General features: G+C 38.9%; 1 protein-coding gene across 4 annotated transcripts in view; it reads right to left on the bottom strand.

Moving 5' to 3' along the window:
• LOC133024025 (uncharacterized) overlaps positions 1 to 11,821 on the bottom strand; it is a 35,999-nt gene extending 24,178 nt beyond the window's left edge. For all 4 annotated transcript variants that reach the window (XM_061090968.1, XM_061090969.1, XM_061090972.1 and 1 more), the window contains exons 1-11: positions 11,648 to 11,821; positions 10,923 to 10,991; positions 10,310 to 10,431; positions 10,116 to 10,173; positions 9,841 to 9,909; positions 9,100 to 9,221; positions 8,767 to 8,860; positions 7,756 to 7,824; positions 7,077 to 7,198; positions 6,880 to 6,937; positions 6,621 to 6,764 (exon numbers count right to left, since the gene is read on the bottom strand). In XM_061090968.1, coding sequence (XP_060946951.1) covers positions 6,621 to 6,764; positions 6,880 to 6,937; positions 7,077 to 7,198; positions 7,756 to 7,824; positions 8,767 to 8,860; positions 9,100 to 9,221; positions 9,841 to 9,909; positions 10,116 to 10,173; positions 10,310 to 10,431; positions 10,923 to 10,983 — 919 coding nt within the window. In that variant the 5' untranslated portion in view covers positions 10,984 to 10,991; positions 11,648 to 11,821. The remainder of the gene's footprint in view (positions 1 to 6,620; positions 6,765 to 6,879; positions 6,938 to 7,076; positions 7,199 to 7,755; positions 7,825 to 8,766; positions 8,861 to 9,099; positions 9,222 to 9,840; positions 9,910 to 10,115; positions 10,174 to 10,309; positions 10,432 to 10,922; positions 10,992 to 11,647) is intronic.
• Between the last annotated feature and the right edge of the window lie 564 nt (positions 11,822 to 12,385).

Below are 12,385 nucleotides of genomic sequence, written 5' to 3'. Positions count from 1 at the left end.
GTAAACATTCGCATCCTCGAAACTAAACAATGTCATACTGACTTTGCCCCAGAAAGGACAGCTCCTTGAATTCTGTCTGATGTTGAATACAGCTAATGAAAATATGCTTTAATATCCAACCAGTTAATTATGAGGACAACTAAAAGATACATTATTGGCACTAAACAGCAACGGTTATTAAATTAATTTGTATGTGCATTATATCTAGCTAAAACTACCTCTAGCTTTATTATTAAGAGTTCTTTCAGACACAACCTATAGTTAAAAGTTTGAAATTCCTAACATTGGCGATCAAGTGTTTCAGCAGAATGTGAGTCTGACCGTGACAGCAAAACAGAAGAGAAAGTGAAAGTTAGAAAGTCGTCTTGCGTCAAGTGTTAACGACGACTTGAACGATCATTGGTCAACGGGGCAGAGATCAGCTGCCTTCACTCTCTTTATGACTTCGATCTTTGTATGTCTATGTGTGTGTGTGTGTATAAATATGTCATATGGTGAACCTCCGGTGACATATTATTATCCTTATTACTACTTATAAATTATTATTATTATTATTATTATTATTATTATTATTATTATTATTATTATTATTATTATTATTATTATTATCAACACTGTCATTGTTTACCCAGATGTGCGTCACAGACTTCATTTGGCATCATATATCATCTTCAGTAACAAGTTTATGTTCCCATGTCGAGTGTAACCAGCAGAGGGCAGCACTGCTCAACTTTTCAATTTAAAGGCCAAGTCAACTTTATTGTCAGTTCTGCCAAATGTACACGATGTATATACCGTCTCTCTCTGATCCCCGGTGTACAGAACATATGAGCCAGTACATAGTACAACAATCTATGCAGTCATTCGGCACATGGTGGATTATAGGATGAGAGAAGTGCAAACAGGAATAGTGCAATAACTGCAAAAATACTTAATGGGAAGTAATGTAGTATTATTCGTAATATTGCACTGCTGCATTTTGTTAGGCTTTTGGAAATGATATCCTTCTTTCTCTATGCAGACTCTCAGTGTCAAAAACAAGACATAAACCAGTTGTGACGACCGAATGAACCTCACGACGTTACACTGGAGAAAATGGTGAACGGAAAAGAAAAGGAAAAAGAAACACTGACCTTTTTGATCCGAGTCACGCGACAGATGATTGACTTCAATAATCAATATATATAAAATATAAGAATAATCAATAACTGTCCAATAATTTTAAAGCATCAAGGGTTCGTCTCGTTGGCGATCAAGTGTTTCAGCAGAATGTGAGTCTGACCGTGACAGTCAAAACAGAAGAGAAAGTGAAAGTTAGAATGTCGACTTGCGTCAAGTGTTCACTTCATGGTGAATCTCCGGTGACATATTATTATCATTATTACTAAAAATTAATTATTTTGATTATTATGATTATTGTTATTATAAACACTGTCATTGTTTACCCAGATATATATCATCTTCAGTAACAAGTTTATGTTCCCATGTCGAGTGTAACCAGCAGAGGGCAGCACTGCTCAACTTTTCAAGTCAAAGGCCAAGTGAACTTTATTGTCAGTTCTGCCAAATGTACACGTTGTATATACCGTCTCTCTCTGATCCCGGGTGTACAGAACATATAAGCTAGTACATAGTACAACAATGTATGCAGTCATACGGCACATGGTGGATTATAGGATGAGAGAAGTGCAAAAAGGATTAGTGCCAAAACTGAAAAAAGACTTCATGGGAAGTAATGTAATATTTATATTATTGCACTGCTGCATTTTGTTAGGATTTTATAAAATTATATTCTTCTTTCACTATACAGACTCTCAGTGTGTGGATGCAGTGATAAACTACTGCAAGACTTCATATTTATATTATATATCATTTATCATATTATCTAATGACTTACTCTGCACTTTATTAACTTTGTGCTTCTTTAAAATGTGGTCATATATGTTGCTTGTAAAAATCAAGATCATTAATGGGAGCATGACAAAGACCATACTGTGTGTTGGAGACATTTTCTGCAAAAGGATCACATGCTGGTGTACTAGTTAGTACAGATTAAAGCTTCTGGTTCCAAACCTGCTGGCCGATCAGGGTCTTTCTGTGTGGAGTGCAGACATGTGGAGAACATCCATTGATTGGAGATCCAAAATTGCCCATAGGTGTGAATCTGAGTTTGTCTCATATGTCTGTCCTGTCTCTTGTGTGTGCACTGTGTGTATTTATCTGTTTCTCCCTGAAATGAGTGAGTCTATAGTTAAGTCAGTTCCTCTTCTCAGACGATCTTTCTGTTCTTTCGAAACACTCAGCATTGCAGATGACGATGCCGAAGAATAAAGAAAAGCGAGGAGCGATGTAGAATTCAAGTCTAATGCCACTCAGTGATTTTGTCTGCAAGTTTTGGAAGCCAAGTTTTTTTCCTTGCAGCTGTGACATTGTCAGTGAGTGAAGGGCTTTTCTCTCCTGTGTCAGACTTTCCCCAGGGGGCCAGACAGCTCCCGGTGGTGCTTCTTAGTCTCCGTCATGTATGGTGATGGAATATGAGACAGTTTTGTGCAGATCGCTCTGCGTCGCTTGCTCTGTACCTGTTGACATGCAGCACTGAACATGTGCGACTGCTCCTTCAACAGCTTAGCGTTGTCCCTGTGCAGCTCACATGCTTTTGATATTGGCTTCAGTCTTTGAACCCTCTACAGTAGAAGAAAATACAAACGTTAATTATGTCAAAAGAAGAGATTACAACGAGAACAACAGAAGCTCTTTGATATTCTCCGTCCTTTTTGGGAATACATAAAAATAAGGTTACTTAGTAAAACATTTAACGGCAAAGCTTGTTCAGCAGAGTGGTTTCTTTTTTACAAGCAGTGGCAATCTTTGGCTGGAAGATGATCTTTGGGTACCAGGAGTCGGTGTGCTTGATCAAGTGAAGGCAGGAATCTCAACAGGCTGGTTTGGTCTCCAGTCTAACTGTTCACTGCAGATTTAAGGCTGGAGCCAGGATTTAAAACAAACATGTGTCATTCTTACTTGCTGGTCTTGTTTATGAGTGACAGGATTACATGCCTGGTTGGGCAGCATGGTGAAGTGGTGGCTGGCACTGTTGCCTCACAGCTAGATGGTTCCTGGTCCGAATCCCAGTGTCTTTTACTTTGTGGAGATTGCATGTTCTCCTTGTGTCTGAGTGGAATTTCTCCCAGTACTCTAGCTTCAGCCCACAGTTCAAAGGTGTGAATGTGATTGTGTTGGTAGTTTGTGGACTGTCAACCTGCTCAAGGTGATTTATTAATCGTGTACAAATGTCACATTTATAATTATTTAAATTTAGTGAATAAGAAATTCAACATTATACACTTCAAAAACGAGCTATCCTGCACTCTGATGTATTGGCTTCATTTAAGGGCCATGCTGTACATTTCTGTGTCATTGTTTTTTTGTGTCTAATTGCTCCAATATAGTTCTGTTATTATATTTTATTTTGCACTTGTTCCGCCAAATACTCGAATAACTGATCAATTTATATTTTTCTTGCACTGTTTTCACTGTTTTCAAAAAAAATACACTTCCATCTGCTGTACCATAATTGTAGAGGCTGTTAGTCTAATGCACAACTTTGTATAGCTGTCGTTATTTATCTTGAAATCTGTATTTATATTTTACTTAATACTCTGCCTCGATTACTTGTGTCTTTCAATCACCTTTAACATAAAATATTTGTATTGTCAGTATCTCCATAAGCACCTACTTCTCTACAGTGACAGTTTTGTAGTAGTTCTGGTGGCGAGACTTTCATCTCACCTCAGTGAACCTATTCTTGACTAATTTTGAACTTTTATTATTCTTATGCTCTTGTGTTTGCTACTGGATGACTACATTTCCTTCGGGATCAACAAAGCATCCATCCATCCTTATTTAATCTTATCTTATATAATCTTATATAATTTGGAGCCTAGTGGTGTAAATCCAATTGTAGGCCCTAATAATCACCAATTCTTAAAAACATTAGCTACACATATGCATATTACCACACACTAATGTAAGTATGCATGTATTTAAGTACATGTATTAAGCATTATGTGAGGTGAACTTCTTCAAAGCCTTAAATGCACGTAATACGAAACAAATACATTCTGAAGATAAACACTAAAGAATCATTCGGCCATTATGGTCATACCCATACTTGAAGTTTATTTTGTGTTATCATGTAGAGTAATTACACATCATGCATTCTGAAGCATTCCATTGTAGCAGTTGCAGCAAAATATACATTAAAACAAACTTTATTTGCGAATCTATTCATTGTTTTGTCTCTCGTAGGTCAATACACAAAGTTGGCTGATAACTGAATGTGTAGCCTCTGCACTGTTAAATCTCTTACTTAAAAACCATGACTGGTACAAAGACACAACACATTCAATTATGGCAGCTTTAGAAAATGAACAGCAGACATGGAAAAAACTCTTATACCAATATTTAACTTATAATATATATTTAGCTCAAGATCCATTAATAATACATTTTTTGTTTTGGTTTCTGATGCTGGAGCTCATGCCATCCATTGCAAATTTGTTTTTTTTTCTTCCGACAAAGGGGTTATGTATTCACCCTATTGTTTGTTTGTGAACAAGATTGTTATCCTTGCCCAAAACAGTCCAGGATCGTGGTTTTTTTAGCTTTTTTTGCCTTTTTTTGCCTTATTTTCAGGATCCTGACCAGAAGTTCTTGCACGGGCCTCTTTACTTCTATGATCACTGTGCTTCAGTAATTCTTTTTGGATCTCATAGACAGCCTTTTCATTTAGTTGGCACTTCAGTAACCCAGGAAAGTTCTCATGGTAGAAAACATTGACCTGCACCACATTATTCCTGTCATCAATCAATGTATTTAAACACAGTGAGGGCTTGGACTCATATACATGGTGCATTTTCACCAGAATGACGGGTTTGTCACCTGTGGAGGGGGAAAAAAGGATACATATTTTATGTATACAGTATATAATCAAGACTTTTATATTTCTTTGAATTCTGAATTAAAAAGACTATGTTAGTAATATATCAATATCTTAGCAACTAAATGTTGATAGCGTACATCTCACATTTCGAACAAATTATATTGAGCTTCTTGTTCAAATGAATTTTGCTGCAAAAAGGCCCTTACCTGGGACACCACTCATCACTGCCTTCACGTCTGACTCAACGCGTGAAGTAATTGGACAGAAGACAATAATAATCTGGCTCTCCTGAGAGTTTTCCAAAAGCCGAACGTCGCCCTTAGTGGCGCGCTTCACTTCATCCATCAGCTGTGTATGGGCGTCAAAGGTTTTACCTCTAACAACCATCTTGTACTTCACTGTGACTATAGGAAGAAAAAAGGTTGTGAAGTTGACACGTGTGCAATTACAAGAATCGAGGGATCTTGCTATGAGTGAAGTATAAATTGTAAGCTTCCATTTTTATAAATAAGACCCAGTTAATCAGACCTTTTTACTGCTTCTACTACGAGTAGTACTGTGCTGCTACTGCTGATTATATAATTATTCAACTTACCTTCCTGAGACTTGTATGCTGACGTCCTGGCGTTTGAGACTCCTAATCGGAAAGACAGAACCACAGTTGGTTGTATTCTTTTTACCAATTGGATTGTTTATATTAAACAAATGCTCCCAAAATGTTGACTTTTTGAGGTTCTGAAATAATACCATAGTACACACACACACACACACACATTTTTGGAGCCTATTTACTTTCTTGAACTCTCCGGATTTGGCCACAAGTGAAAAAGTTTAATTATTTCAGGGTCTCGTTCACGAGTGAGGGTAAGGTGGGGCATGAGAATGACAGGTGGGTCGGTGTAGCATCAGCAGTAGTGCAACTGTTTGTGTTGAAGAAGGAGCTGAGCCGCAGGGCAAAGCTTTTGATTTACCAGTTGATCTACTTTCCAACCTTCAACTGCGCTCAAAAACGGTGACTGAAAAATTTAGGTTGTAAATACAAGAAGCCAAAATTAGTTTCCCCGGTAGGTTAGCTGCAGTTCAGTCATAGAGATATAGGATGAAGAGTTTAGACATCTGGAGCAGAACTCCAGCTGCAGGGGACAGTTGAGGTGGTTCAGACATCTGGTCAGGAGGCCTCCTGGGCACCTTCCACTGGAGGTTTACTGGGCACAGCCAACTGGGAGGATAACCTATAGGGTAGATCCAGAACTCACTGAAGGAATTGCATTTCCTATTTGACCCGGAAGCATCTTGGGATCCATCCAAGTCAGAGCTAGAGTCCATGGCTGGGGATGGGGACATCTGGGGTGCCTCAATTTTGACCCTATCTACAAGGTAAAGACATTGGATGGATGGATAAATTCATAGTATCAAAAAGTCAATCAGACAACTGCAATGATCGATCAAATGACACACATCGACTTGTTGGACCTGCACGACTCATTTACCACATCACAAGAGTGGGATCATATTGGGTACAAACATAACTGTGATATAGTAATAACTATAATACAAATTATATATTAAAAACATAATGTTTATAAACATGAAACTGAAATATTGCTTCTTCCTGTTAATGATGAGGTTTCTCACGCACTTAAGATACAATGACACCAAAATAAAACAGAAGTATGACCTTTGTCAGCTTTTGAGTCCGGCTGCCATGTGTTGATCTTCTTCAGTAGGTCAACATTATCATTAAGAAGGACCTGCACAATTACCAATTGTTCAGTAATGAAACGGATGTGGTCCATACTGACCCCAGAGTCAATTTGGGCAGCTTGAGGGAGAGTAATAGGTTGAGGATGTTAGAATTTGAAAGGCAATATAGTTACTTTACACACCAAACAGGCCAAAACAAAAGTATAAGTGTTAGAAATGCCATGTATACTTACAGCTGGCCAGATTATTTCGCAGCTCTCCCAGTTCTTTTAGCAGCATATTTGCTGGCCTCTGAAACGCAAACAATGTAACAGAAATAATACTAATCGAGCATTCTACTCTTCATTATTATTCCTGGTTACTAGTTCCAAAGTCATGTATCTCTACTTAGCTCTTCTTCATCACAATTTCGTATAACCTGTTAACTCACCGGAATGTGAATCATATTATACACGTCCTTTCTCAGTCTGAGATCCTCGACTCCGGGTAACAGCTCGTTCAGGTCCTCTCGAGTCAGTGACCGGATGTCACTGTCAGTTTCAAAACCTGCTTCTATATATAAATACAGTACGCAGGTGTTGAGCAGGTAGTTTTGTTGATAATTTTACAAAATCAGTCCATTTCAATTTCCCTTTCAGGTGTTCAAGTGTCTCTGAGGGAGGACTAAACCCTGACTGGTGCTTGTACAATAAAGCTAAAGCGAGGGAACTGCTTCCAGCTTCACTATATACTGTGGTCAAGTTCTGACTATAAGGTGGAGCGTTTCTAGCCTTTAATTAGCCTGATTACCGTGGCAACCTGTATTAGTTTTGTGTCTTAAAAATGTGGCAGAAGAACTAGCAGGTTATTTAATGTGCCGTCTTCTGCATTAGCATAATCTTAAGAAGTGACTTCCTTAGCAAGCTCAAGTCTACCCTATTAAATGCTAATTTAGCACGTGTGTTGTTATATGGTGCTATGTTATTTTTACTTCTTATAAATATTTTGGGTAACTTGCATCTGCTACATTTTCTGGACTTATTAACAAAATATTGATAATATCATTTTAATCAGTATGGTGGTGGTGCGTGTGTTTCCTGTGGATACGCATGTTAGAAAAGGTCTCTAACGTTTCAGGGCGTCTGCTGCCTTTTGGAACTTGATGTGTATTTCCTTCCATAAATCTCCCATGACTGCACCTGAAGAAAAAACAAACAGAAAAAAAACGGATAAATAACAAGAACAGAACTTTTAGAACAATGAACCTCTCTGTTCACGTCTTCCTCCCTCTCTCTTTCTCTGTCTTTCTATCTCCACCTCCCAATCTCTTCCTCCCTCCCCTCACCCCTCCCTTTCCCTCTCTTCCTCCCTCCTTCTCTCTCTTCCTCTTCCTCCCTCCTTACTTTCTCCCCCTCTTCCTCCCTTCATTAATCCCCCCTCTCTCTCCCCCCCCTTTCACTTTCTCCCTCGTTCCCACTTCCCAAACCCTCTTCCTCTCTCTTTTTCTCTCCCCCTGTATCTTTCTCTCTCTACGTCATCTCTCTACGTCTCCCCCCTATACCCCCCCCCCCGTCCCTCCCTGTTTTTCTGCCCCCCCTCCTCCTCTGCCTCTCTCTTTGACTTGATGTTTTGATAGCATATTACAAAAACACAACATAAACCAGTTGTGACGCAATCCCATCTGAGCTGGGAACACCTTGGGATCCCCCCCCAGTACGAGCTAGAGACCATGGCTGGGGAGGGGGATGTCTGGAATGCCTCAATTCCATCTCAACCTCCCATAAGGTAAAGACATTGGATGGATGGATGAATTTATAGTATCAAAAAGTCAGTCAGACAACTGCAGTGATCAATCAAATGACACACATCGACTAGTTGGGCCTGCACGACTCATTTACCACATCACAAAAGTGGGTCACGGAATAAACAGAGATGTACCTTCTGCTCCTTGTTGATGGCCTTCTCTTGTTGACAAAGATCCTTTTGGGTACAATCTTAATTGTGATATAGTAATAACTATAATACAAATTATATAATAAAAACATAATGTTTATAAACATGAATATTACTTCTTCCTGTTAATGATGAGGTTTCTCACACACTTAAGATACAAAGACACCAAAATAAAACAGAAGTATGACCTTCGTCATCTTTTGAGTCCGGCTGCCTTGTGTTGTTGTTCTTCAGTGGGTCAACATTATCATTAGGGGGGATCTCCGAACTTGTCAATTGTGACTGCAAAACAAAAGTGAAAGTGTTAGAAATGCCATGTATACTTATAGCTGGCCAAATTATTTTGCAGCTCTCCCAGTTCTTTTAGCGGCATATTTGGTGGTCTCTGAAATGCAAACAATATAACAGAAATAATACTAATCTAGCATTCTACTCAATATTATTCCTGGTTACTAGTTCCCAAGTCATGTATCTCTACTTAGCACTTCTTCATCACAACTTTTTATAACCTGTTAACTCACCGATTTTTGAATCGTCTCAAACACGTTCTTTCTCAGTCTGAAATCCCCGGCTCCGGGTAACAGCTCGTTCAGGTCCTCTCGAGTCAGTGACCGGATGTCACTGTCGGTTATCAAACCTGCTTCTATATATAAATACAGTACGCAGGTGTTGAGCAGGTAGTTTGGTTGATAATGTTACAGAATCAGTCCATTTGAATTTCCCTTTCAGGTGTTCAAGTGTTTCTGAGGGAGGACTAAACCCTGACGGTTGCTTGTACAATAAAGCTACAGCGCGGGACCTGCTTCCAGCTTCACTATATACTGTGTTCAAGTTCTGACTATAAGGTGGAGCTTTTCTACTATAAATTAGCATGATTGCCGTGACAACCTGTATTACTTTTTTTAAGGTGGAGCGTTTCTAGCCTTTAATTAGCATGATTACCGTGGCAACCTGTATTAGTTTTGTGTCTTAAAAATGTGGCAGAAGAAGCAGCAGGCTATTTAATGTACCGTCTTCAGCATTAGCATAGTCTTCAGAAGTGACTTCCTTAGCAAGCTCAAGTCTAAACTCTTAAATGTTAATTTAGCACCTGTGTTGTTATATGGTGCTATGTTATTTTTACTTCTAATAAATATATTGGGTTACTTGCATCTGCTAAATTTTTTGGACTTATTAACAAAATATTGATAATATCATTTCGGTCAGGATGGTGGTTGTGCGTGTGTTTCCTGTGGATATGCATGTTAGAAAAGGTCACTCACTTGTCAGGACGTCTGCTGCCTTTGGGAACATGAGGTATATTTCCTTCAGTAAATCTCCCATGACTGCACCTGAAGAAAAAACAAACAAAAAACAAACAGATAACTAACAAGAACGGGACTTTTAGAACAATGAACCTCTCTGTTCAAGTCTTCCTCCCTCTCCCTCTGTTGTTGTTCTTCAGTGGGTTAACATTATCATTAGGGAGGATCTCACAACTTTTCAATTGTGACTGCAAAACAAAAGTGAGAGTGTTAGAAATGCAACGTATACTTACAGCTGGCCAACTTATTTTGCAGCTCACCCACTTCTTTTTGCGGCATATTTGGTGGGCTCTGAAATGCAAACAATATAACAGAAATAATACTAATCGAGCATTCTACTCATTATTATTCCTGGTTACTAGTTCCCAAGTCATGTATCTCTACTTAGCTGTTCTTCATCACAACTTCTCATAATCTGTAAACTCACCGATTTTTGAATCATCTCAAACACGTCCTTTCTCAGATCGAAATCCCCGGATCCGGGTAACAGCTCGTTCAGGTCCTCTCGAGTCAGTGACCGGATGTCACTGTCGGTTACAAAACCTGCTTCTATAAATAAATACAGTACACAGGTGTTGAGCAGGTAGTTTTGTTGATAATTTTACAAAATCAGTCCATTTGAATTTCCCTTTCAGGTGTTCAAGTGTTTCTGAGGGAGGACTAAACCCTGACTGGTGCTTGTACAATAAAGCTAAAGCGAGGGAACAGCTTCACTATATACTGTGGTCAAGTTCTGACTATAAGGTGGAGCTTTTCTACCTTTAATTAGCAGGATTGCCGTGGCAACCTGTATTAATTTAGTGTATTAAAAATGGGCAGAAGAAGCAGCAGCCTATTTAATGTATCGTCTTCAGCATTAGGACAAGTCTACACTCTTAAATGTTAATTTAGCACCTGTGTTGTTATATGGTGCTATGTTATTTTTACTTTTAATAAATATATTGGGTTACTTGCATCTGCTACATTTTTTGGACTTATTAACAAAATATTGATAATATATTTTCGGTCAGTATGGTGGTGGTGCGTGTGTTTCACTTCACTTGTCAGGGCCTCAGCTGCCTTTGGGAACATGAGCTGTATTTCCTTCAGTAAATCTCCCATGACTGCACCTGAAGAAAAAACAAACAAAAAACAAACAGATAAATATCAAGAACGGGACTTTTAGAACAATGAACCTCTCCGTTCACGTCTTCCTCCCTCTCTCTTTCTCTCTCCCTCTTTCTCTCATATTTTCTCTTTCTATCTCCACCTCCCCATCTCCTCCTCCCTCCACCCCACACCTCCATTTCTCTCTCTCTTCCTCCCTCCTTACTTTCTCCCCCTCTTCCTCCCTTCATTAATCCTCCCTCTCTCTCCCCCCCTTTCTCTTTCTCCCTCTTTCCCTCTTCTCCAAACCTCTTCCTCTCTTTTTCTCTCCCCCTGTCTCTTTCTCTCTCTACGCCTTTCTCCCCCCTCTGATCCCCGGTGTATAGCACATATAAACATAGTACAAAAATGTATGCAGTCCTACGGCACTTGGTGGATTATACGATGAGAGAAGTGCAAAAAGGAATAGTGCCAAAACTGAAAAAATACCTAATGGGAAGTAATGTAGTATTATTCGTAATATGGCACTGCTGCATTTTGTTAGGCTTTTGGAAATTATATCCTTCTTTCTCTATGCAGACTCTCAGTGTCAAATACAAGACATAAACCAGTTGTGACCTCACAACGTTACACTGGAGAAAATGGTGGACGGAAAAGAAAAGGAAAAAGAAACACTGACCTTTTTGATCCGAGTCACGCGACAGATGATTGACTTCAATAATCAATATATATAAAATATAAGAATAATCAATAACTGTCCAATAACTTTAAGGCATCAAGGGTTCGTCTCGTTGGCCATCAAGTGTTTCAGCAGAATGTGAGTCTGACCGTAACAGTCAAAACAGAAGAGAAAGTGAAAGTTAGAATGTCGACTTGCGTCAAGTGTTAACGACGCTGCAAACGATCATTGGTCAATGGGGCAGAGATCAGCTGCGTTCACTCGCTTTATGACATCGATCTTTGTATTCATATGTCTATGTGTGTGTGTGTGTGTGTGTGTGTGTGTGTGTGTGTGTGTGTATGTGTGTGTATATATATATATATATCATATCATAGTGAACCTATATTATCATTATTACTTATAATTAATTATTATGATTATTATTATTATTATAAACACTGTCATTGTTTACCTAGATGTGCGTCAAAGAGTTAATGTGGCATCATATATCATCTTCAGTAACAAGTTTCTGTTCCCATGTTGAGTGTAACCAGCAGAGGGCAGCAATGCACAACTTTTCAAGTCAAAGGCAAAGTCAACTTTACTGTAAATTTTGCCAAATGTACATGATGTATATACTGTCTCTCTCTGATCCCCGGTGTACAGAACATATAAGCTAGTACAAAGTACAACAATGTATGCAGTCGTACGGCACATGGTGGATTATAGGATGAGAGAAGTGCAAAAGGGAATAGT

This window comes from Limanda limanda, chromosome 18, assembly GCF_963576545.1.
Source record: "Limanda limanda chromosome 18, fLimLim1.1, whole genome shotgun sequence".
Lineage (NCBI taxonomy): Eukaryota > Metazoa > Chordata > Actinopteri > Pleuronectiformes > Pleuronectidae > Limanda > Limanda limanda.
The sequence above is the reverse complement of the archived record's forward strand: the minus strand, read 5'-3'. Positions and strand labels throughout refer to the sequence as shown.